Source organism: Pyrus communis, chromosome 10, assembly GCF_963583255.1.
Source record: "Pyrus communis chromosome 10, drPyrComm1.1, whole genome shotgun sequence".
NCBI classification, from domain to species: Eukaryota; Viridiplantae; Streptophyta; class Magnoliopsida; order Rosales; family Rosaceae; genus Pyrus; species Pyrus communis.
This window is the reverse complement of record NC_084812.1, coordinates 15407048-15431666: the sequence shown is the minus strand read 5'-3', so window position 1 is coordinate 15431666 and position 24619 is coordinate 15407048. Positions and strand designations below refer to the sequence as shown.

The 24619-nt window shown below is 35.8% G+C and overlaps 1 protein-coding gene across 1 annotated transcript; it reads left to right on the top strand.

Annotated features, from left to right (window-relative positions):
- Window positions 1-19828: 19828 nt before the first annotated feature.
- LOC137748695 (36.4 kDa proline-rich protein-like) lies at window positions 19829-21185 on the top strand. Its single transcript, XM_068488872.1, has one exon. It carries the CDS (start codon window positions 19846-19848, stop codon window positions 20875-20877), a length of 1032 nt encoding a protein of 343 aa, XP_068344973.1. The 5' UTR covers window positions 19829-19845; the 3' UTR covers window positions 20878-21185.
- Window positions 21186-24619: the final 3434 nt, after the last annotated feature.

Sequence of the window (24619 nt, the reverse complement as noted above, 5' to 3'; positions counted from 1 at the left end):
AACAAGTTTATTCATAAAAACAAACAAACAAATTAACCCATCTACAATGACATATATGATGCAACAAATATATTGAAGGGAAATCGAACTATAACCTCCAGGTAGAATCCACTAAGAATAATTGAGAGAAAACTCATGTTTGTCATGAAAACCCCTAGAAGGTCTTAACGATCAAATGGGGTTTTGTCTACATTTTATGTTTTATTTTTCATCTTTCCTCCTCGAGGGGTTCGATAAGCCAGTAGTTAGAATCTGCATGGTGAAAATTAGTGAGGTTTTCCTAGATTTAGGGCCATAATAAAAGGCAGAACTACATGTTCTTCAACCCAACAATTAATTTAGAAGCAGCATGGCTAAATTCAGTTGGTCTTAACATCAAAATCACTGCAACATAAGAGATTGCTCACCAAATCACACACAATTTTTGTTTTGATTTGGGATATTTCAGATCACTTAGTGAAAAAGAGCAAGTTCAACACGAAAAAGCTACCAATTCTCATTAGCTCTGCAGTTTTACTCGATCATTCCTATTTGTTTATGAATTGTGAAAACATATACTATTATTGATACAGTCTTTAAAATAGGTGAATTCCAACCGGTTCTCATATAAATTGTCTTCTGAATTTGGACTATTGCAGAAAGCGATGACATTTAAAAGCTTTTGTGGGTTACAACAAAATGTTGATAGAAAGAATAATGTTCCCAATACACCCAATAAACTCGCTCACTCTCACAATTTATCTCAGTCGGTATACCCCAATATAAATCTTAATCAATTAGCCACACTTAAAAGACGAAGGCAACTAAGGCCCACACTAAAAATATGATGCTTACATAAGGGGTAGAATATATTATTCATGCTCCTTTGAATGAATATAAAGTAAAAGACATATATAATTTGAATTTGTTATATTTAAGTACTTTAACTGATCAGTTGAAATTTTCAAATGCCTACAAGTTGGCTTAATGAAATTTGAGAAAAAAAAAAAAAGGAATGAAATTATAGAAGATATTCTACTGTCATAAATTTTCTCAAGTAGAGCTAGAAGTTAAGGTCACCCTAGCCAAAAGTTTCAACCTCTTTCCCTATACTCACACTAGATAGTAAACACATTACAGAATAAACAACCCCAAACCATGAAGAAATTGAACAAAAATGTTCTGATCTTATTATGAAGGAAGTTGGGATTACACACTAAACTCATATAGCAATGAAGTGAGTAACCCAGTTCTTCGCAAGCCCTGAGAAATTTCCTCACATCTTCACAATTCATAAACAAAAAGGAATGATCAAGTAGTGTGCTCGTTTTCAGAGTAGCGTCTTCACAATTCATAAACATATTGTTATAATGTTTCATGGAAAAACAATGATAAAGGAATGACAACTAAGTTCTAGCTATATGCACCTAAGAACTTGTGATTCCATATGCAAGATGCAATGAATCAAAGGCTCACAAACAAACATGTCAATCTTAGGTTTGTTTGATCAACTTCGCTCTAAACTCCATGTGTTTGTTAACCTTCTTTGGAAAAGGAAATAATTAAGCCACTTAATTATTTTGTCAAAGAAACAAGAACTAGCCAGTCCACTTTTAGTATAGACAAAACTATGTGACATCTTAAGTGACATCCTAATATTTTTTTTAATTATGCATACCACAATATAACATACTTTGTGAAAAATATAGACAAAACTATGAATTCCGTCAACACAGTAAAACAGGCAAGGAGGCCTGGCAAACAGGTCGTGTTCGTCGTGTTCGTGTTGTTTTTGTGTAACACCTGTTATCTTAACAGGTCGTGTCGTGTCACACCCGTTAGACCTGCTAAGAAAAATATATTTTTTTTTCTTAAATTTGTACATACCACACATTGCCACATAAATATTACTTCAAAACATTAAAACACATTTCTCGTTTAAGTACTGCATCTACACTAAAAAATAAGAGCCTAATAAAAATGACATCCATACACTACCAGTTTATTACAAAATATTAAATGTGCAAGGATATGCAAAATGAAAGAGTTTTTGTTTTCAAGATGTGAAGCCTTTCTCAAAAGTTTAAACCTTGCCAATGGAACTCAAAACTTGCATATTATTCCTTTTACAAAATCCTCAATTTTCATCGATCATCATGAGGAAATTGTATTGGAACTTTGGCTTGATCTATTGCCTTCAAGAGCTATGTTGATGATGTTTTCAGTAAGGTTTTCCACGTCAGAACTCTCTTCCGCATAGACTAAGTATAGAAAAATCAAACATTAAAAACCCTTCAAATTATGAGAAGTTTACCAAAATAATTATGAAAAGAAAAAAACAATAGTACTATACCATATAAAAATATATTACCTCATTTTCCAAATATCCAATCTCGTGTGCACAACAAAGCTTGAACTATTTTTGGTAACAATGAACTACGATACTGATCTAGTACTCTACCCCAATACTAAATGCAAATTCTGATGCAACGGGATCAAAGTTTTGGGAACAGAATTCAGACACTGACAATAATCCACCAGTCGATCTAGGGCATGTTTTCAAATGTCTATTCATATTACCTGTCCTATGATGACTATCATTTATTACCAATTTCTTACAATCGTTACATTGAGCATGACTTTTACCATCTTCAAAAATAGTAGTCAATTTGTTGAATGTTTTCCAAACAGGAGACCCGAGTGTTCGCTTACCTAATTTGATCACTCTAGCCTTTTTCTTTGTCGGACTTGTATTAGTATCTTCTGTATTTTCACTTCCATGATCAGGTTGTATTCCCATTGTAACTTCCATTGACCCTCCATCACTAGGGTTCTTAAAATCTTGCTCTACAACATCCAATGCTTCAAGAAAGAAAAACAAAACTGTAAAATCTTGCTCATACCAATTTCATACCATATCCATTTCAATTTCAATTTCACATATCCAATTCAATTTCACCTATCTATATCCATTTCAAATTCACATATCCAAATCAATTTCAAAATCCAATTCACATATCCACAAATCACAATCCAATTCAAATTTACTTTCAAATTCACAATTTAATTAAAAATACCTTGCACTTGCAGGTTGCAGCATTGCTTAATTGCTTTGCTTGTTCCAAATCTCCAAATCTGGAAAACAAATATAGACCCCACTTATTAACTTCAAGTAAATAGACCCCAAATGAAACATAGATACAAATGAATTCGAGGCGTTCACAATAAAAAAAAAAAAAGGACCTATCTGCCAATTGCCAATACTTGGGACAAATAATTCCATACAAATAATTAAGACATTGCATCTACTACAACAAAAAAAAAAATAGGTGGGGCGTCACTACTCTGTCGTTGCTTGCCTCATTGGCCACCTGAATTCTAACCTCCCCAGTCCCTTGATAACATATCCCCAACACACACACACACACACACACACACACACACACACACGACATTAAGTAATGAATCTCACCTTATGGCTTACAATATGACTACATGGCATGACATAACAAAGTTAATTTACATAACTACATCTATATTCCCAAATTCTAATGCTTGATTCTATTTCTGCCTCATCCTTTTGTGATTTTCAAGCTTGCGAAGCCAGCGCAAAGCACGCTTGCTCGTTCACTGGGTTTTTTGAATGTTTGCAAACATGCCCCAACCCAGAAGCTCCAGAATCTCCAGAATCAAAAAACCCGGGAAACCCTAAACACAGAAAATCCCCACCCATTAGTTTTACTTTTAATGAAAACCCTAAATCACTAGTTAAAAAAATAAATAAATAAATAAAAAGAATACCCAAAAATACAAAATTCATACCTTTGGCGTTTGCTTGTCTGTGTGTGGTTTTCTTGTGGTTGCCGGAGTTGAGTTGAAGGAAGTGAAGGAAGAAGGATGCGAGAGAGATGCGGATTAAGGAGATGGTGCGGGAGTAAGTTTAGACTGTAGAGATCAAAGTGAATGAGAGAGAAGAGAAGGATAGCCTCTAACCTAATCCACAATGGACGGCTGAGATTAAATCTCAACCGATCCAATGGTGACCAATTTTTTAAATTTAATATATATATATATATATATATATATAATTATAGTTTTTAGGGGTATACAATTGTTAAATTAATATAGTATTTTTTTAGGGTTATAAAATTATTAAATTAATATTTTGCTTATCATGTATTGTGTTACCCACGTATATACCTGAACCAACCCGTTATCTTAACAGGTGTTTATCGGGTTACCCGATAACGACCCCATTCGTTATCATGTCGACTTGAACACCTGCTAATTTCGTGTCGTTTCGTGTTGGGTTATTGGGTCGCGTCAGAAATTGCCAGACCTACAAGAAAGTTATGATTGAGTCCAAAGCAAAATTCAAAAGCACCAATTCAGTTTCAGTAAAGCATGAGAATAGAAAGTAATGACAGCTACAATCAACCTAGATTTAGTTCATTATTTGATGCCAGTGTACAATAATAGGCCAAGAAAATATTTTTCTTTTAAATGAAAATCGTGAATTACCTGAACCTTCACTTCCTTCTTCCCTTGCGCAATAGAAAAGTTCCTGGATGGCTACACATACAAATGCGAAACAATTAATCCACATTCTGCAAATTCGACCAAACTTCAAATAACTTCAAATTCTTAAAGGTTTTTCTCAAACCTTTAAGAAAAACACACACACAGATACACAATGTATATACTGCTAAAGTTGTGTTTGGTTGAAAACAATGTGAAAGCAACAAATTAATTATATGTTAATCAGAAATTTTCATCCTTTCAAATTTCTAACTATCCTAATAAAAAAATTTGTCCCAGTAAAACACATTTTTCATTATCTAGAAACAAAATACAAATACATATTTATAATCAAAACTAATTAATAAATTAATCAATAACCTAGGATTCCCAATTTGAACCCTTCAACAGAAAAATTGAGAAAATTGCACTTATAAATAATTGAATTAAGGGAGATGAATTAAGGGAAACCAGCGGGGAGGGGATGTAGCATCGGAGTGTGACAGATGCGAGAGGGAGAGTGACAGAGAGACAGAGAAACATAGAGAGTGCGAGAGAGGGAGAGAGGGAGACACTGAGATAGTGAGTCTAAGATAGAGAGAGATAGAGTGAAGAGCTTGAGAGAATCGAGAGAGAGAAGAGCTTGAGCCTTGAGTTCGGACATAATCGAGAGAGAGATTAAGTGAGTATGAGATAGAGAGAGATAGAGTGAAGGCGTCGAAATAAAAATGTGCCCAATTTTGACAAAAAAAATCAAATTTTTACATGTTTGCGTGACAAGGGCGTTTAAATTTTCGTCGCGCCACCAGTTTAAAAAAAAAATATTTTTTAAATATTTGTACGACAAACATTTCTAAAACGTCATCGCACATATATGTAAATTTAATATATTTTTTGGTTTAAATAAATAAATGATTTTTTTATATTAATTTTGGTACAAATTTTAAAGGAAATTTTTGTTTGTATACAAAATAAATATCATTCAATAAATATCATTACATTTACATCACAATTTTTCATTAATCCTCGTTTGAACTAGAATAAATATCATCACTATCGTCAGATTCAGACTCCCATTCCTCCTCATCTGTAAGCACGTCAACATCATCGTTTGCGGACTCGGATCCCTGAGGTCAATCATAATGGAGTCGATCGGTATTTTGATTTCAGGACCTCTGGCTACCTGATACGGTTCTTGTATAATAGTTATATCCTGCAGTGTATCTGCCCCAAGTTCCATTGAAATCTCCAATTGTTGGTCAGCAACATCACCATAATCGTCATCGGCAGCAGGATCTCTGTCTGGAATATCATACAGCCCTCCATGCTCAATCTTCTGAACTACTTTCCATTCCCTCCCATCTTTAGAGTCATCTATATAAAAAATTTGTTTGGTCATCGTTGCCAAAACATAGGGGTCGTCGTTATACCAATTCACGATGCTTTTTGGCATAAATTGTGAAGGATGTTCTCGTTTCATCAACTCATCATGCTCATCTTGGTAGGTAATTCTCTCTTCACAATTGTTAAGTACAAACCAACGTGCTACCTCCATGTCCATTTGTCAAACAACTCCCCTCTGATTGGATCGCCAAAGGGTCGTGCAATTTGGGCAAAAACAAAAAGTTTTTCACTTCTCACACCACCGTCATTAGTGCGTTGCTGTCAGTTGAACATAGTCTAAATGTCTTGTAGGTACATTGTACAAAATGTAAGCGATTCAAATGCAACCCATGCCTCCATGATTGATCATTCGGGCTTTGCCCTGTTTCGTACACTCTTTTTTAATTCACCTAGTAGTCTGCATCAATAAAAAAATATCTTATAAAATTAGTCGCATCGTACATACATCATGAACTACAGTATTTATGGCGATTATATACCTTTCTATCAAATACATCCATCGATAGTTGACGGGTCCGGATAAAAGAGCCTCTTCCGGCAAGTGAATCATCACGTGGATCATGCTTGTGAAGAAAGTTGGAGGAAATATTTGTTCAAACTTGCATAGCACTTCAATAATATCATCGCACAACTGTTTAAAATCAAACTTGCTTAAAGATCTTACAGTTAATTGAGAAAAATATCTTGCCAACAACATAATCGGCTTCACCACGTCTTCGAGCAAAAGGTGTCGAATTCCCACTAGGAAAAGGTGTTGAAGTATGACATGACAATCAGGACTCTTGAGGCCGGAAAATTTACCTCCATCCACGTTTGCACAACGGCTGATGTTTGAAGCATACCCATCTGGAAACTTTACAGAAGATTAAAACTGCAAAAACTCTTTCCACTTATCCGGTTTTACGAAAAATGATGCGAGCTTCTTTCTGCCTATGTCTCCGTCCCTCGTCATCCATAAACTTGGCCTAATCCCCATTTTTTCCAGATCGATCCGAGCTTTTATTGTGTCCTTTGTTTTTTCCTCGATGTCTAGTATAATTCTGACCAGTGTATCAAACACATTTTTCTCAGCATGCATTGCATCGATGTTGTGTCTCAATTTTAATTTGGACTAGTATGGGAGCTCGAACAACCTCATCGTGTGTGTCCAATTTAGATGTGTGTCTAGTCTTGTCCTATTTATGGATTTGCCTAACGGAGCAAAATCCAACAGATTCACCTGAGCCAAAATTTAGATCATTCTCTGGGTCTTGGCCAAAGCTCTGCACCGTTGAATGATGTCTCGTTCTGATGCCACTTTTGGTCCCAGACAACCATCTACGATTCCTTAGGTAACAAACTTTTTCCGCATGCCAGCTAAACGTTGTGTTCTCTTTGCAAATTAAGCATGCGTAATAGCCCTTAATGCTCCACCCAGACATCATAGTGTATGCAGGAACATTGTTTATAGTTCACATCACAGCTGCTCTCAAAGTGAACATTTTCCCTGTAGATTTATCGTACGTGGGAACACCGTTTTCCCATAAATCATTTAGTTCATCGACCAACGGTTGTAAATACAAATCAATACACGTGCCTGAATCTTTGGTTATCAACAACGTCATCATCATATATTCTTTTCATGCACTTCCGAAGTGGAAAATTATACGGAATTGTGAAGATTAGCCAAGTGATGTGGTTTTGGTTTAGAACCCCGAACGAATTAAACCGTTTGTCGCAAGTCCCAATCTAACATTTCGGGCTCACGTGCAAAAATGGAGGTACATCAGATCAAACTCTTTCTAGGCCTCTCCATCTGCAAGATGTCTGATAACATCGTCATCTACTCATCTGTCCTTATGCCACCTCATGTCACTTGCAGTGTGCGTCGACATATACAATCGTTGCAACCTGGGCTTTAATGGGAGATAACGCATAACTTTTTGTGGAATCTTCGTTCTTCTATTCTAAGAGGTCATTTTAAATCATGACTCATTACATAGAGGGCATTTATCCAACGCTTTATTCTCTTTGTAGAACAAAGCGCAATTATTTTTACACGTGTGAATTTTTTCATATCTCAATCCAAGACCACTCAGCACCTTCTTTGCACTTTTATGATATTTAGGAAGGTAATTGTCCTTTGGAAGCATCCTTTTGAAAACCCTCAAAAAGTATTCAAAACACTAGTTTGACATACGGAACTTTATTTTGCCATGCATCAACTCAACAATGGCCATGACCACCGAAAATCCTTCCCAACAAGGGTATAATTCTTGGTTGGTACTTTTTAATAGTTTTTCATATTTTTCAAATGCTTCACTATCCATGGTGGGAGGAACGTCATCTGCTACTTCCTCATTCATATTCGAATTGGCGGTTGGAAAATCATCATTGATAATGTCCATAATTTGGTCATTTGGCTCCACTGCTCGGGTAATGTGGGAGGATGAAGCATATTGTATTTGTTCTCCATGATGATTCCATGTAGTATAGGTTTCCATCATCCGATTTTTGACTAAATGGTATTGAACAGTTTCAAAATATTCAATCATTTAATTATTACACTTTCTACAAAGACACCGAATTTGAGTTGAACAGCTGTTTGCAATTGCAAAATCAATGAACTCATTTATTCCATCCAAATAATCATCAGCACATCTATTAGGATTATGTATTCACTATTTGTCCAATTCACCTACAAAAAAAAAAAAAAAAAACAACTACAAGGGTTACAACAACTTCAATTATGACATCCCACCTTATGCCTCCAGTATGGGCCCTATCTCATTCAAGAATGCATATCTAATGTGTTGGAATACGTGCTGTAATTTACAGTTCCAACACATTAGAGTTTGATCGTGGGAAAATTTCGGCAGCATCTGCCTGCAGTTTTTCAAGTGCATAACGTAGATACAAAAAACTACGATGCACCAGAAGAACGCAAAGAGATGCTACCACATTTCCCACGTTCAAACTATCATGCGTGAACCGCAAAATACAACATGTAACTGTGCATTCTCAAACTATCCAAAATTTTGAGACAATTCAAGAATTAATTGGACCGCAATCATGCTTTCGCATCCATTCACGAAATCCAACTAATTTTTAACCGAGAAACTCAGTTCATATGAACATTGCAAACCATTTTTTGTACATCCATACAAAAAGTTTGCATACAAATACATAAACTCACAACACCTATAAACTATATACAACACAATTTAAATGAATGGAAATTAAATAATGTAGTTAAGAAAAATTATGCCTCTAACTGTTGGAAACTCCAGCAGAGGAAGGCAGCTGTTGCAATTGTTTTGCAACTTCTACCTTCCTGCAATCTGGTTAAGTTCAGTACAGTGAAAGACTTTGCACGATGAAAGCATTGTCGTGCAAAACCTTGCGCTTCAACTTTTTGCCACCATCCAACTACTCTTTGCCGCTTTTTTATAATACTTTGCGCGACAAACTATGTTTTGTCGCGCATTATTTTTTATTTTATTTTTTTTTTATACATTCGTTTTTTCGAAAAAAAAAAAAAATTATTTTTCCATTGACTCTTCAAATTTTTTTCAAACCACATAAATACTTAATAAATCATGAACTTATTTCATTATACCATTTGTGCATAATTAATTAATATACATATTTATTAAAATGCATTAATTTTATTCATAATAAACATTAAGTACGTATTTAATTAAACTTTTCATACTAAAAAAACTTAAAATTCAGATCTAATTGTTAAATAAGTAATCAAATTAAAATAAAAAACCTATTCTATTCATTTGCAAGTAGGGTTCGTGTTGTAGTTCTGCCACGAGTTGATTATCAAACTTCTACTCTCGGAAATGCGACTTGAACATGTTGTCAATAGCCTTCATCAGATTTGGGTCACTTTTGTCAATGTCCCAATTGGGCTGTCATACAAAAATTAATAAATTAAAAACTCACTATTATATTATATTTAACAAACATTATTATTTAACTAATAAAATAAACACATACAGCTAACTCATCAGTCATGTGCATCATTAGCTCCTCGGGGATGGCTCTCCAAGACTCCTAATCCGCAGTACATTTGGTATGCACCAATGCTCCAACCTCGGACCATAAGCTAGCGCACTGTTCTGACTTCACAACCTTTATTACTTCGTCAGCATTGATTCAGTAACAGCTACGACCATAAGTGTGTCGGACACGTATCGCAGCAAATTTCTTCTTATCTATCCACAAAATATATTTTCATAATACTGAAGCTAAATAAAAAATTTATACAAAATGCAAAATTTACAACACAAACCTTGTTTGGAACCTTCGCCATCCGTTGTCTTTGATGAACGCACACCACTATCAGCCATCATACCAACAATCAAAGAACGAATTGATTATAATCTGAAGACTTGGTAAGCGTTTCCAAAACAAATTGTGAAGAATAAGGAGAGCAAAAGCGCACATTTATAGGAAGGTTAGGGACTTTGAGCGGCGACGACTTTATCGCGCAAACATCTGCAGTAAATACAGTATTGATTTCTCTGATTCAGATGCACCAAATACGCTGACCTAAAACTGAACGCCATTTGCAAGGTTTTGCACTTCGACAACCTTTGTCACGCAAACGTTCTAGCGATGAACGTGATAGATTGTAATTATGAAGTTTACATAAACATAGATATCTATGTTTACGTAACCTTCATAATTACAAACAAATTTTCAATTATAATATTTATTCTAAAAATAATTAAAACCTTAAATAAATTAATATTATATTCCATTCAATTATTTAAAAAATCAAACGGGAGTTAAAGTTTAATTAAGTCCAAATACATAACTTATAAAAAAAAACCTTAAATATGATTATTGTCCTAAAAACATAAATTTAAAACTACTAGTTCGATAGTCCTCCATTCACCTCGACATCATAACACCACCGCTTGTAACCTCCCTTCAATGCCGCCTCCATCAACTTCATCAACTCTTCGTTCGTATCGTCATCAAGAGTATACTTACATTATTACACATATATGCAAATAATTAATTTCAACATAGTTAATTAATGATCCATCAACGGTATACTTACTAGTAATTGATCCATCACTGCCTTTTTCACATTCTTGGGCACATATTTCCAAGAACGCCACTCAGCATAGGACAATTATTTTGCATGGCCACACCAATCACTTGCGCGAACTCCAGATGTTGCCTCAAATCATAAGTGACACACCCCGACCTGAAATATCCACTAGGACCCCGAATCGAGCCGTGTTGGCCGACACCTGGAAGGTGACGAAGCCATAAAGTGTGATAGTGTATAAAATGTGAATAAATTAAAACCTAAAAGTGCTTAAGTATACGAGTGCGTGGTGAGCGGCTCGGGACCTATTTCACGCATGATACAGAGTATAGGTATAGTACAGTAAGGTAAGATAATGATTATACCATCATAAGAAAACATCTGTACTGAAAAGTGCCACAAATCCTCATCGATATGGAACTCAGCTGCTAAAACCTAGACGGGTGCAAAAATAGAAAATGTGAGTGAGTGAAACAAAACTTTTCAAACCAATTTCAATTACCAAAGGCAATAACCCCTCGCTGTAACACCTGTATAATTCCCCAATTGTCACATCCTGACCCGGGCTCCCACCACATCCCAGGCTCGACTCCACCGTAGCACAATATTGTCTGCTTTGGGCCCCTACCATACCCTCACGGTTTTGTTTCTGGGAACTCACATGAGAACTTCCCAGTGGGTCACCCATTATGGGAGTGCTCTCGTGCGCTACTCGCTTAACTTCGGAATTCCCATGGAACCAGAAGCTAGTGAGCTCCCAAAAAGACTCGTGCTAGGTAGAGATGAGAATATACATATAAGGCTTACAGGATCTGTTCCCCTGGGCGATGTGGGATGTTACAATAAGGGTTGTGGGCACACTCTGATCCTTGTTTTTATCCTCCATCGCAACATGAATAGTATTGTGAATAAAGAGAACATAATTGTGAAAAACAAGGAGAGCAGAAGCACATATTTATAGGAACGTTAGGGGCTTTGAGTGACGAAGGCTTTGTCGCGCAAAGACCCGCACTAAATACAGTCTAGATTCCTCTGATTCACATGCAGTGAATGGTCTGACTCAAATCTGACTGTAACTTGCGCAACAAAGCCTTTGTCGCGTAAGTGTTCCTCTGATTCCCATGCGTTGAATGCTTTGCCCCAAAAACTGAACCAGCTTTGCGCAACGAAGGCTTTGTCGCGCAAAGGTTCCAAGGAAAAATCTTTGTCGCGCATTTATTTTCGCACCAAAAAACAAAATCACCCATGGGTTTCTTACTGGCTTTGTGCGACGAACATATTGTTGCGCAACGAACTTCTCTGTCATGCAAAGTTGACCAACGTTGCGCGACTAAGATTTTTTTTTCGTTGCGCAAAATGTCTTTGCGCAACGGATTTTGCTTTGTCGCGCAAATAGGTTTTCCTACTAGTGTAATGAAATTTCATTCACTAAAAGAAATTGCCTCTATTTAAATGGCCATTTTTCTCTATCGTCAAAATTAGAGGGAGTCTCTGAACTTTAGCTCAATCAAACTTTGGTCCTTGAACTAAAAATTTGTGAGTACTGGTTCTTGACTTGTTATAATGTGAGTATGGTCTTGACTAACTCTATTAAAATTTCCATAAATAAAGAATTTAGAGGGACAAATGAACCATTACTCCACATTATAACAAGTTCAAGAACCAATGCTTACGGATTTTTAGTTAAAGGACCAAAGCTTCATTTGGACTAAAAACTTAGAATTGTTGCTCCAATAGTTACCCACATTTCATCTAATTTGTGGTCATAAGGGTCGCGCGCCTAGTCCAATCCCATATTCAGTTGGTATGCTAATCCCTGATAGTCTGGTGTAAGATTATAGATTGATTATAGTCCTTTGACCTTATATTTATATCAACATTATATTCCACATCATATTTATTATTTTTTTCCTTTTAGTTTAGCTATTTCTTTTTTACTATAATATAATTGTGTCAAAGGAAATTTTTCTATTTGTGTTGTAAATTTTTCGTTTTCTTACCTCGTTTGAAATTGAACTACCATATTTGAGGAGGATTAATTACATTTACACCCTTTGAGGTTTATCATGTTTTCACAAGACCCCCTCACGTTTAATGAGTAACACTAACACTCCTTGAAGTTTTAATTTGCTTTCACATCACTCCGTATTTACTCATATATTCAGGGGGGTGTATTCAATTGGAATTTTGAGGGATTTTAATTCTTTTAATGAATCTAGGGGTATTCAATCAAGATTTTAAGTGATTATTTGAAATTCAAGGTATATTCAATTAGAATTTTAAGATAGTTTATTAAAATCCTTAGAAATCCGGATGTATTCAATTAGGATTTTAAAGAAGTTTATAACATTTAAGGTCTATTCAATTAGAAATTGATTTTAAATAAATTGAGAAAATTGAGGAATTAGAGAGAATTGGAGAGATTTCGTAGTGTATTTTAAACATCCACAAATCTCAAATCTCCCCATGAGATTTCGAAGAAATTGAATCAAAGTTTTATATGGAATCTCTACAAATCAATTAAATTCCATAAAAATTCATGAATTTATAAATCCATTAAAGTCTCAAATTCTCAATTTTTTTTTTGTCTCAAATTCTCAATTGCATACTGACACACCCCGACCGAGATCAGGGCATGCTGGCCGTCCCGTGGAAGTGACGTAACCATGTGCGCAGTGCGGAAGCTAAGAAATAATATTAAAAGTACAAATAAAAACAAACCTAGCTATACACAAAGTAAATAACATACATGTGCAAGCGTAAGTGTGAAAAACCAAGTTCAAAGCACGGAAGACCTAGTGCAGTCCGGGAGAAACAACACTAAATAAACACACCCAAAGGTGGTCCTACACTGGTGATAATCTATCAGATAAGCCGAGAAAATCCTTTGGGCAGCCACAAAAAGTGCTAGCCAAACTAGAACCTGGAGGGGCGCAAAACAGAAAACGTGAATGGGCAAAAACAAAGATTTTCAAAAATCATTTCATAAACAAAGTTCTAACCCCTCGCCATAAAACCTGTATACTTCCCAGAAAAAATATAATATACACATATATATAATCATACTCAGAAATATGCTATGTCAAATGCCTCTAAATAAAATACAAGTACTTAGGTAATGCCAATCCATGCCATGTAATCTATCAACCGGAGTCACCTAACGTGACCTGTACGGCTGAATTTAGAGCTCAAATCTCCAACTCACTAACTACACCTGCACACGAGTCGGAACCACCTAAAGTGGTTTGTACGACAGGACTGGGTGTAAAATAAGTACGCTCAAGTGCTACAATCACGTGAAGACTGGGCGAATAATCGCGGGTCACCTACGAGTCGGAACCACCTAAAGTGGTCTGTACGATAGGACTGTGCACCTAACTTGGATCCAAGATGAGCATGTGGTGCGGGAGCTGAACATCACGTGAAGGACTGTGCCCAACTCTGGGCGGGAGTACTAACACTGAGGGTGCAGGTTATAAGCTCTCTATGCATCTCAAATCACTACTAAGCATAAACATAAACCATAACTTACCTGGCACTTACCTGTGCGTCCGCAACACCAAACATATATATATCTATGCAACTAATAATGCATCATTAAACGGGCAAACAATAATGCATGGCATATAAACGTATGAACGTTTCATTTCACTTCCTTGGAAAAACACAAGTATATAGGTATATACGGAAAACCAAAAGCCCACTCACTAGTATGTAGAAGGGTAGTAACCCCCTTGCCCCGAGTGACTGCGCTCGTCCTCGGGATAGGTCTCACCTATATGCGAAACAACTATAAAAACGTTAATTTTAAAGCACATAACCAATATTACGAAATAACTTCTCATACAATGCTCAAATGGGGTGTATGAATACACCAACGTGATCTACTCAACCTCACGAACATCCCCATATTTTTAAAATAATTTTCTGACACCGCACGCGCCCCCACGCGCCGGCCAAGGCACAGCCACACGCGTCGCCCACGCGCAGGCATGTACCTGGCACATTGACGGCGTCAGTTAACACCGTCAGGAATATTCCGTTAACGCCGTTAGGAATATTTCGTCCAAACTGACGGAATATTCCATCATCTTCTCCAGCTAACCTCCGGCGCCGTCGCCAGTGTCGAAAAACCGGGAAAATTTCTAAACTTGATATCTCATTCGTTTTTCATCCAAATTTCACAAAATTGGTACCAAAATGAAACTTACAACAAGAGGAACAAATCCTTACCACTTTCAAGCACTAAAACCAACAGAATCTCGCCAGAAAAACACCACCAACTCCGGCCAAACCTGCAACTCACAATCACGACGTCCAAAACCTTCAAACGAACCACCCCGAGCCTCCTAAGGACCTCACCAAGCTTCCTACAAGCTTGAAATTCCCAAAAACATAAGAATTACCGTGTGCATGAACAGTACCCCGATTTACACCTCTCGGGTTCGACATGAAAATGAAGGTTCCCTTACCTGAAATGGGTATGGTTGAACTCCTAAGGACCTCACGAGCACAAATATGTAGTTTGTTTCCTCAATCCGTGAAGATTTCAAAGGTTTTTGGTGTTGTCCGTACGAAGAAGATAGGAAAGGGAGAGTGAGAGGGACTCGGGATAGGGCAGAGAGAGAGAAATGAGTGTGGTGTGTGTCTGTGGTCCAAAATCAACCAACCAAATTCCAAAAACGACCACACACCAAAACAAACATACTAGGGGTAAAACCGTCATTTCACCCCTACGGTACGAAAAGTCCTGGACGGGCTGTCACACATACACCCTCCTTAATTACTTAAAAATTAAAAAATGTTAACAAAAATTAAAAAAACCCTACGGATCTTATTTCTCTTCCATTTCCAGCCGACATCTTCCAAAAAATAATGCTGCCACCAAAAGACGACTCCTCTCCTCTCTGTCGCTTTCAACCACCTCAATCCCGCCCAACACTCCTTGACATTTTGGTCTTGAACTGGGGTGGGGAGAGGCCATGAGCATGAGCATATAAAATCAATTTCATTTGGGAGTAATTATATGCTGCCCGCAGAGATTTTATTTGTTGAGAATTAATAATGAATGATATGGGCTACAACTATTAACTATTAACGGTTCTAGTGCAGGAGATCCAAGCACTCTCATCATCTCATGGCTTTCATTAAAATCAACAGGGGTTGGAACTAAAGCAAGCATAAATTAATATATGGGTTAATTACACTAGAAGAAGATGAAAAAGAGCGATTTTCTTCATGAAACTGGAGAGCACCGCCAATTCTCCGCTACCCACTCTGTTCATGTTTCTTATCCAATAACGACATCGCTAGCTCTTTCATTTTGAAATTTTCTTGTCGACATCAACATCTCTTTCACTCGATCTATCTTAAATTCGTACTTTCTAGAAAATGTTCTTGTCGACATCGCCATCTCTTTTGTTCAAACCTTTGGGATTGTTCAATCAAGAAGAAGATCAGGAGGGGGTTGCTGGAAATGAAGGGAATGGGTTTGTGGGTGGTGGTACTGTAAAAACAAACATAAAGTTAGATGTTTGGATTCCAATAGGATTTTTCATTTATTGTTTTTTATTTTAATGTCTTGGGTAATTTTTATTTTGTTTAATTAATTAATTATAAGCGTATTTGTCTTTTTATAGACTGATTTTTTTACTAATTTGTGAAAGTGAATTAAAACCTCAATGGATGTTAGTGTTACTTATCAAACGTGACGGAATTCTGAGAAAATTGAATAAACTTTAAGGAATGTTTTGTGTAATTTACCCTATTGAAGGACCAACCGGACATGCCTTCCATACATTTTCAAATTAATCAGCTTGTTTTATCTTATTATTACTATGTCACATGTCACGTATCGCCTCTTTTTTTATTTTTATTTTATATTTTATATACAAATACTCATAAATTAAAGTGCCCAAACAAATATAAATACATGCAATACAAAACTTTGTCATACAAATGAAACTAATGACTAAGGTAGTTAAGCAAAATATTTGCAACTAAATTAATGGACCTAAACTGTCGTACCTAAATATTGTACAATACAAAAATTTACCATACAAATGTAAATCCCCAGTGTCACGTGAAACTAGAATGGTATTTGTACAATATGGGTAATGATAGGAAGACTAAATTTATAGATACAGTTTTGGAAATTAAAGAACATGCAAGTTGATAATTAGTTTATTACTTAAACATTCATAAACATGTTTATTTCTAATGGTGACACATTTTTTAGTTTACAAATTTAATCTCCCTAACATTATCCTTGTACAATAAATATGGCGTTAATTGATTATAGATATTTCTTTTCTCTTTGAGAATTGACTTAGCATTAAAATTGCCATGTACGGGATACAATTATCTAGCATTACAACTGACAATGGGTAAGAAAAGAATGGCAAGCTTGTAAATAAAAGCAAAACCTATACATGTATGGAGATCATTGCAGACGATGTGTCTACGTGTTTTATAAGAAGGATCGAATTCAGGATTATAAAACCATTCATATTATAATCCAAAAATCATGTTGTTTAAGCCCTAATAAATTAACACCATGTTAAAAGAAAAAATAAAATAAAAATAACACCATGTTCAATGGCTATGTTAAATCCATGGCTCCTTCAAAGCAACGCTTTTCATATTTCATTAGGTTTTATCCTTTCCAATCCTGAGGCCGATATATAGCTGAATGCTTCTGCTCCACATTATTATCTGGCCAGATACTAGATAAGCGCGTGTGGTAAGCAGCCATTCCAAAATTGAGGTCGGTACTTTTGGTGTTTTCTGATAAGTGTAATGCCTAGAACATCTGAGATTTGTGGAAGCAGAGCTTCTTCCTTTGATAACCACTTTGTTTTTTGTTTTTTTTTTTTTTTTAGTTTTTATATAAGAGAAATGAGAGGTATAGTGGAGGATTGATGCTAGGGGATGGGAGAAATGAGAGATATAATGGAGGAATGATGGTAGGGAAAATATATGAGAGAAATGAGAGATATAATGGAGGAATGATGGTAGGGAAAATATATGAGAGAAATAAGAGATACAGAGGATGTAGAAGAAATAAATGGAAAAAGACACACAGTTTCAAAACTAAAAACAAAAGTGTTTTATGTTGTTTTCGTTTTTATGATTTTATTTTTGTTCATTATTCTTTATTTCTTCACACCCTTGTTCTTTTCTCCAATATACTGTACCCATATCTCAAATGCAAAAGGGAAAACTAAAAACGAGATGAATATCAAACAAGTTGGATATAATCCCTTTCTTGACAAGAAGCTGGACAAACATATGAAGCTAGTGGGCAAGTAGAATTGAATCGTGGAAGGTTTAAGTTAGATGAATTGTTTTTCAGTTCAGATTCTTATCAGTCCGTATTTGTTGGTTTACTAATTTTTACCGAAAATTTGTTATTACCCCTTGAAACTATATTTTTCTATACTAAAACCGATCTCTTTTTGTTTTCTTGAATAAAGCACATTGACTCCAACTAAAGAAATTCTTTCACTAATTTTGACTTTTCAAATTATGTATTTTCCGATTGCCTAAACTACCCCTATTAATACTTGGATAGGGTTTTTGGATCAGTTACTTGCCATATCCATTTAATTAATGTTATATATTTTACAAAATAATTCATGCTATTCATTGTATATTCAATGTATTAACTATCAAATTGTTATAACGTACCGATTGAAAAATAATAATACCAATTTCATAATTTTGTGCATTAAATATATAAGTTAATTTACCTACCAACACAACAATAAACCTAAAACAACTTCGGCTAATACTCCAATCCCTAATACACAAAACAAAAGCTATATGTTCGGCGCAATACCTACAAAATAGTCTAATTTACCTATTCCATCAAACCAAAATTTAAAGAGTCTAATTTACTTTCAAAATGGTCTAATTTACCTACATGATTTATGTGCATTAGATTAAAAGTTTATTTAATTGCCTACAAGCACAAACCCACAACATTCGAGCATTAATATCTAATATCACTATTTTTTTAATAGGTAAATTAATTTAATAAGTAGGTAAATTAGTATAATATTTGTATGTAGGTTATTACATGATTCAAAATGAAGGTAAATAAGTACAATATTTTATAAGTAGGTAAATTAATTTGTATGTAGGTAATTACATTATTCAAACAATATTATTTCCGTACAAGATATGTCTTTTTTTAATTTGGTAAATTAATTTATATATGTTGCTAATAGTTATGAATCAAGAAAGGTAAAATATCCATATGGATTTAATTGCTCATCATAATTAGGATGAGTAATAACGTTTATTGATCAAATTAGGATTTTGTGACATAAGTTGTAAATGTATTGTAATAGTTGGTCATATATTTATCTACATGGCAGTCTATTTGAAATTTGGATTTTATTTGAATGTTTAAATTTAGATGGATTTTTATTTGAAAAATAGGAGTTTCAAGGGGTTATATCTAAAGAACCCTAATTTTTATAACGCCCGCACTAATTTTTAGAAGCCATTTTTTCACACTTGAGATCGATGTCGGCTGCTACATATCTTTCCCTTGATTCTTCGAAACATTTTGGCCAAACTAGGACACTAAAAACTAAGAGGCTTAGAATTATTTTGTGCCAAGTAATAACAAGGCGTCCTTTTTGTTTTGGTGCTGTATATTAGAAATTAAGCACATAATACAAGTATGTAAAAAAGTTGAAATGGCCTTACTCTCCACGTCGCACCGCAGGCAGCAAGTGACAGGTGGATCCAAAACACTATACTGCGTGATCACATGGTTTTCTTTTACACATTTTGATTCCAATAATGGTACAAATGCTATAAATACCCCAGCTTAATTCTGTTCAGCATATCCACCACCTAAAAACTCCTCCGGGAAGCATATGATCAATCAGTCACTTCCTAAGGAGTATCAGTATCTAGTTCAAAAAATGGCTTCTTCTAAGGCAGTTGCAACCATTGCTCTTCTGCTCTCCCTTAACCTCTTGTTTTTCACTACAGTCAGCGCAACTCGTTGCCCTTCCCCTCCCGAAAGCTCTCCACCCACAAGTTTCCCTCCTGCAAGTTCTCCTCCTGCAAGCTTTCCTCCCGAAGGCTCTCCTCCCGCCAGCTCTCCTCCCGCCAGCTCTCCTCCCGCCAGCTCTCCTCCCGGAAGCTCTCCTCCCGCAATCTCTCCTCCTGCAAGCTCTCCTCCCGCAAGTTCTCCTCCCGCAAGCTCTCCTCCTGCAAGTTGTCCTCCCGCAAGCTCTCCTCCTTCAAGTTCTTCTCCCGCAAGCTCTCCTCCTGCAAGTTTTCCTCCCGCAAGCTCTCCTCCTTCAAGTTCTTCTCCCGCAAGCTCTCCTCCCGGAAGCTCTCCTCCCGCAATCTCTCCTCCCGCAAGCTCTCCTACCGCAAGCTCTCCTCCCGCAAGCTCTCCTCCTGCAAGCTCTCCTCCCGCAAGCTCTCCTCCCGCAAGCTCTCCTCCCGCAAGCTCTCCTCCCGCAAGCTCTCCTCCCGCTAGCTCTCCTACCGCAAGCTCTCCTCCCGCAAGCTCTACCCCTGCAAGCTCTCCTCCTGCAAGCCCACCAGATGGAGCCTACTGCCCTCCAACAAGTTCTCCTTCCGCAAGTCCTCTATCTGAAGCCTCTTACCCTCCCGCAAGCCCTCCAGCTGAAGCCTCTTGCCCTAAGGACGTCCTTAAGCTAGGGGTATGTGGCAACTTGTTAAATGACTTGGTGAACATTGTTGTGGGGACCCCACCAAAGACCCCATGCTGTAGCCTCGTTGGTGGACTTGCCGATCTTGAAGCTGCTGTGTGCCTTTGCACTGCCATTAAGGCCAACGTTTTGGGCATCAATCTTGATGTGCCAGTCTCCTTAGGCTTGCTTTTGAATTACTGCGGCAAGTCTGTCCCGAAAGGCTTCCAATGCACCTAAGAGGCATAATCTTCTCATCTTCATGGATGCTACTGCACTAATTCCACAGCTTTGGGTTTGGTTGCATTAATATAAATTGTGCACGTTTCCTTTAAAATGTAATTGATGTGAAATGTTCCCTCCAGGAAATAAAATTAAGAGAGGAAAGGGTTTGAAACTATTACAATAATTTAGGGAATTGGGGGAGTTTTGAACCCAAGATGCATGGGTAGAAACTCAACACCTATCCTTTAGGATATTGGACCACGGAACATTCTTATATGTTTCTTGTATTTCCCTTTAAATTAAAAACTTATTATCTTTTTAGTCTTTGAGCATTGGTGGTTTTGTATTTATGTTTTTATTATTATTTACAAAATGATAACATTAGTTGGTTAAATTGTTAAATGTTAGATGGGAGGGAGATTGGTTGGGGTCGAACTTGCATCAGAGTACATAAACATTTATTTCCTTTTGCCATTGCGAAAAAGCGCCATGCTGGTGGTTTTGTATTATTGATTATTCAGATATATATTTCTCCTCATTTCAACAACTAATAAAGAAAAAAGTTAATATGGTGCTTGGAATATGTGATCTAAAATCAAATATAATAACATTAAACAGTATTCGACAAAATAAGTCTGGCAAAGAACATTTTCATTTAGCGAAATGACTTTTGCTCACTTTTACCTCTGTTTATTTATATCCCTTAATTTTTATTTTTTAATACAAAGATCAGATTTAAACCAAGTGTGCATGGGAAAAGAAATGACATGTGAAAGTCATTCCCTCCGTTTATATACCGTAGTAGAATTACCATCGGTGAAAAGCGTGAGCCTGCCTTCCGTACATGAGTCATTTTAAATAAACTTTTGGCTAGGTCTATCATGCATGTAAAATTACACAGCTAGCTGAATCTGGTTTATTTCGAGAACAAATTAACAAAAAGTATGAATAAGTATTGAGTACATGTAATACAGTGATTCATTCAGATCTAGGTAGAGATCGATGAGTTCTTTTTAAGCACAGACAAAGCCTTGTGGCACATTCCCGCGACATGCATTAACAAACAAACTGAGAGCAACAAGAACATCGAGCTTGATAATTCCTAAGACATTAGTCTTAATATAGCAGTGCAGAGACACAATGCAGCTCAAGACCTGCGAGACCCAAACCAAGTCCCACAAACACCAAACTTAAGGGCATCTCTCGGGCATTTGGCTTGCTCCTTTAGAATAGAAGGAGGCGAGGAAGGACTTGCAGGAGGGCATGGAACCTTAACAGAGGAAACAAGGGACAAAAATACGAAGTTGAAGAGAATGAAAAAAGCAACTTCCTTGGAACCCCTAAAGTCGATTACCGCTGTCACTCTTCCAATTACAATTTGGAGTTAGCAGTCACGTGCCGCTAGGTAAATATTTGTAGAAATATGAAAGGAAAAATTAGTTCCAATTCATAGCTACTAATGTTCATTTACTAAGACCTTATTAATTAATTTTTAGATTTTTAATCGAAGTTCTTAGCATTAATATCGTAATGAACTTACATACAAGTTACATAATTTTTAAAATGAAAATTAGTAATTGATTTAAAGTTTTAATACTCACACCCTTATTAAACTCCTAATTAATTTTCAACTCAAAACATTTCCAAAATAGAAAAATAAATTAGTATAAGTTTGTGCCCATTAATTTTTTTATAAAAACATTTTTAATTTTTAATCTTATATAAATGTGCCCATTTATATAGTTCTTGTAATTTTTTTTTAATCTTAAATATACCCATTGTTAAATGATACATAATATGCCAATTTTTTTAGATATACCAATTTGTTATATGAAAAATATGTCATTTTTAATATAAAATGTACCTATTGTTTAATATAAAATTCATTTAGTTTTTGTCTAATTCGTTTTTTAAACTTATATGGGTACAATCTATTTCGTCATTTTGAGAATGTATCCATGTCAAGTTTATTCGGAGAAATTTAAAAATGTTATTAAACCTAATTAAACCTTTTTTTTTTTTTTTGTGGTGTGGTTTTGAAAAAGGTATCATGTTTTGGTACAATATATTTTTAGTTAATTTTGATGAATGTACCCAGGGGAAAATCTAACCTGGGTGGTTCTGGGACAAGCCAGAAGCTCGGATAAAGTGCTATGAGAACCTCCGAGGCATAGCCGGCGTTGAGGCGGAGTCATTGGTTTCTTGGCACAGGGTCCTAAAATAGTTTTCTATCTAATCGGGTAACATATGAAATAATATTATACACACACACACACACACACACACGAAAAAGGATCCTCGCTGGATCCTTTTCCTGGGGATCCTAAGGATCCCATGATCGTGACGTTCATCATATATCGTGTGATAAAAAATCATTTCAAAATTTAAAATTTAAAATTAAATATAAATAGTACCCAACAAAAACTAACCGCATAATGTATGATGAATGATCACGATCATGGGATCCTAGGATCCCCAAGAAAAGGATCCGACAAGCCAGAAGCTACAAGCTAGAAGCTAATCAAAGGCAAATATATATATATATATATATATATATATATGCTAGTGGGCCCACAAGCCAGAACCTACAAGCCTACATAAGCAAGGGATCAATAAATCATGTCCATTCATCATATATCGTGCGGTCAGTTTTCGTTAAGTACTATTTATATTAAATTTTAAATGATTTCTGACCGCATAATGTACAATGAATGGACATGATTAATTGATCCCCCCGAATCTCCACAAAGAGGATCCGAAGAGTATCCTTTTCCTACATAAACCACCAAAACCTAATTCATAATTTCATGTCATTGAAGAAAATTTTCCAAATCACGAAGACAACTAAAGTAATTAGAGTGGTGCAGACTTTGAATAAAGTAAGATATTTACTAGTTCAAGTATATTAAGTTGGAATTGGAAGATTTAGGTATTTTTTATTAATATTGAATTTTTTTTTTGTACATTTAGGGCAAAACTCATAAAAATTAATCAAGTAATCATCATAGCAAGAGGAGAGTAAAAAAAAAAAAAAAAAACCCACTAGATGCACGTGTATTGCGAACTATCAGGTTTTATTGTTCATACTTAGTCTAATTTAATTGTGATCTAGTTTGAGATATAAAAGATGGTACTAACTAGAAAATATTCATTTGGGTACACCAAAGAAAAATAAAGTCGAACAACAGACTCAGTCTCAAAACGAGCTATTGATAAATTTTTTGTTAAAGAAAAAGAACCACAAAGTTCAATTTTTAATTTCTCTTAAAAAGGGCATTTTTATAAATTTCGCACTGGGCTCTTGAAATGTCAGAGACAGCCATGACAACCATTCAAGTCTGGACACAAGGTGGATGAGAAGAGGAGCGGGGCTGTAGAGTTTTCTGGTATTCTACAAATCTAAAGGAGAAAGAAGAAGACGACTGTTTTACATTTAAGTAAAATGGTGTGTTTGACATAGTTTGAAAACATTCCCTGGTAAAATGGTGCACATTTGGTACATTATCCTTTAGATATAGTTTTCACAATTTTTTATTAAAAAAACAAAAATGGATCAAATTTGAAAGAGAGTTAGAATTTTCCAATTTACTCTCTTCTAAAAGCTGGTGAAGATTATTCTTCATTAACAGTGGCCTTCCCGTTTCACCCTTTGTTTTCTTCATATTTTGGGGTTTTTTTTCCAGGTTGTACAATGATTTGCCGCTTTTTCCCTCTTCTTGCTTTTGTTCCCGCCTGTTGGTGATGCTAGAAACATGTT

Coding starts and splice junctions, on each gene's coding strand:
- LOC137748695 (XM_068488872.1), top strand. CDS start 19,846: ATGATCAATCAGTCACTTCCTAAGGAGTATCAGTATCTAGTTCAAAAA.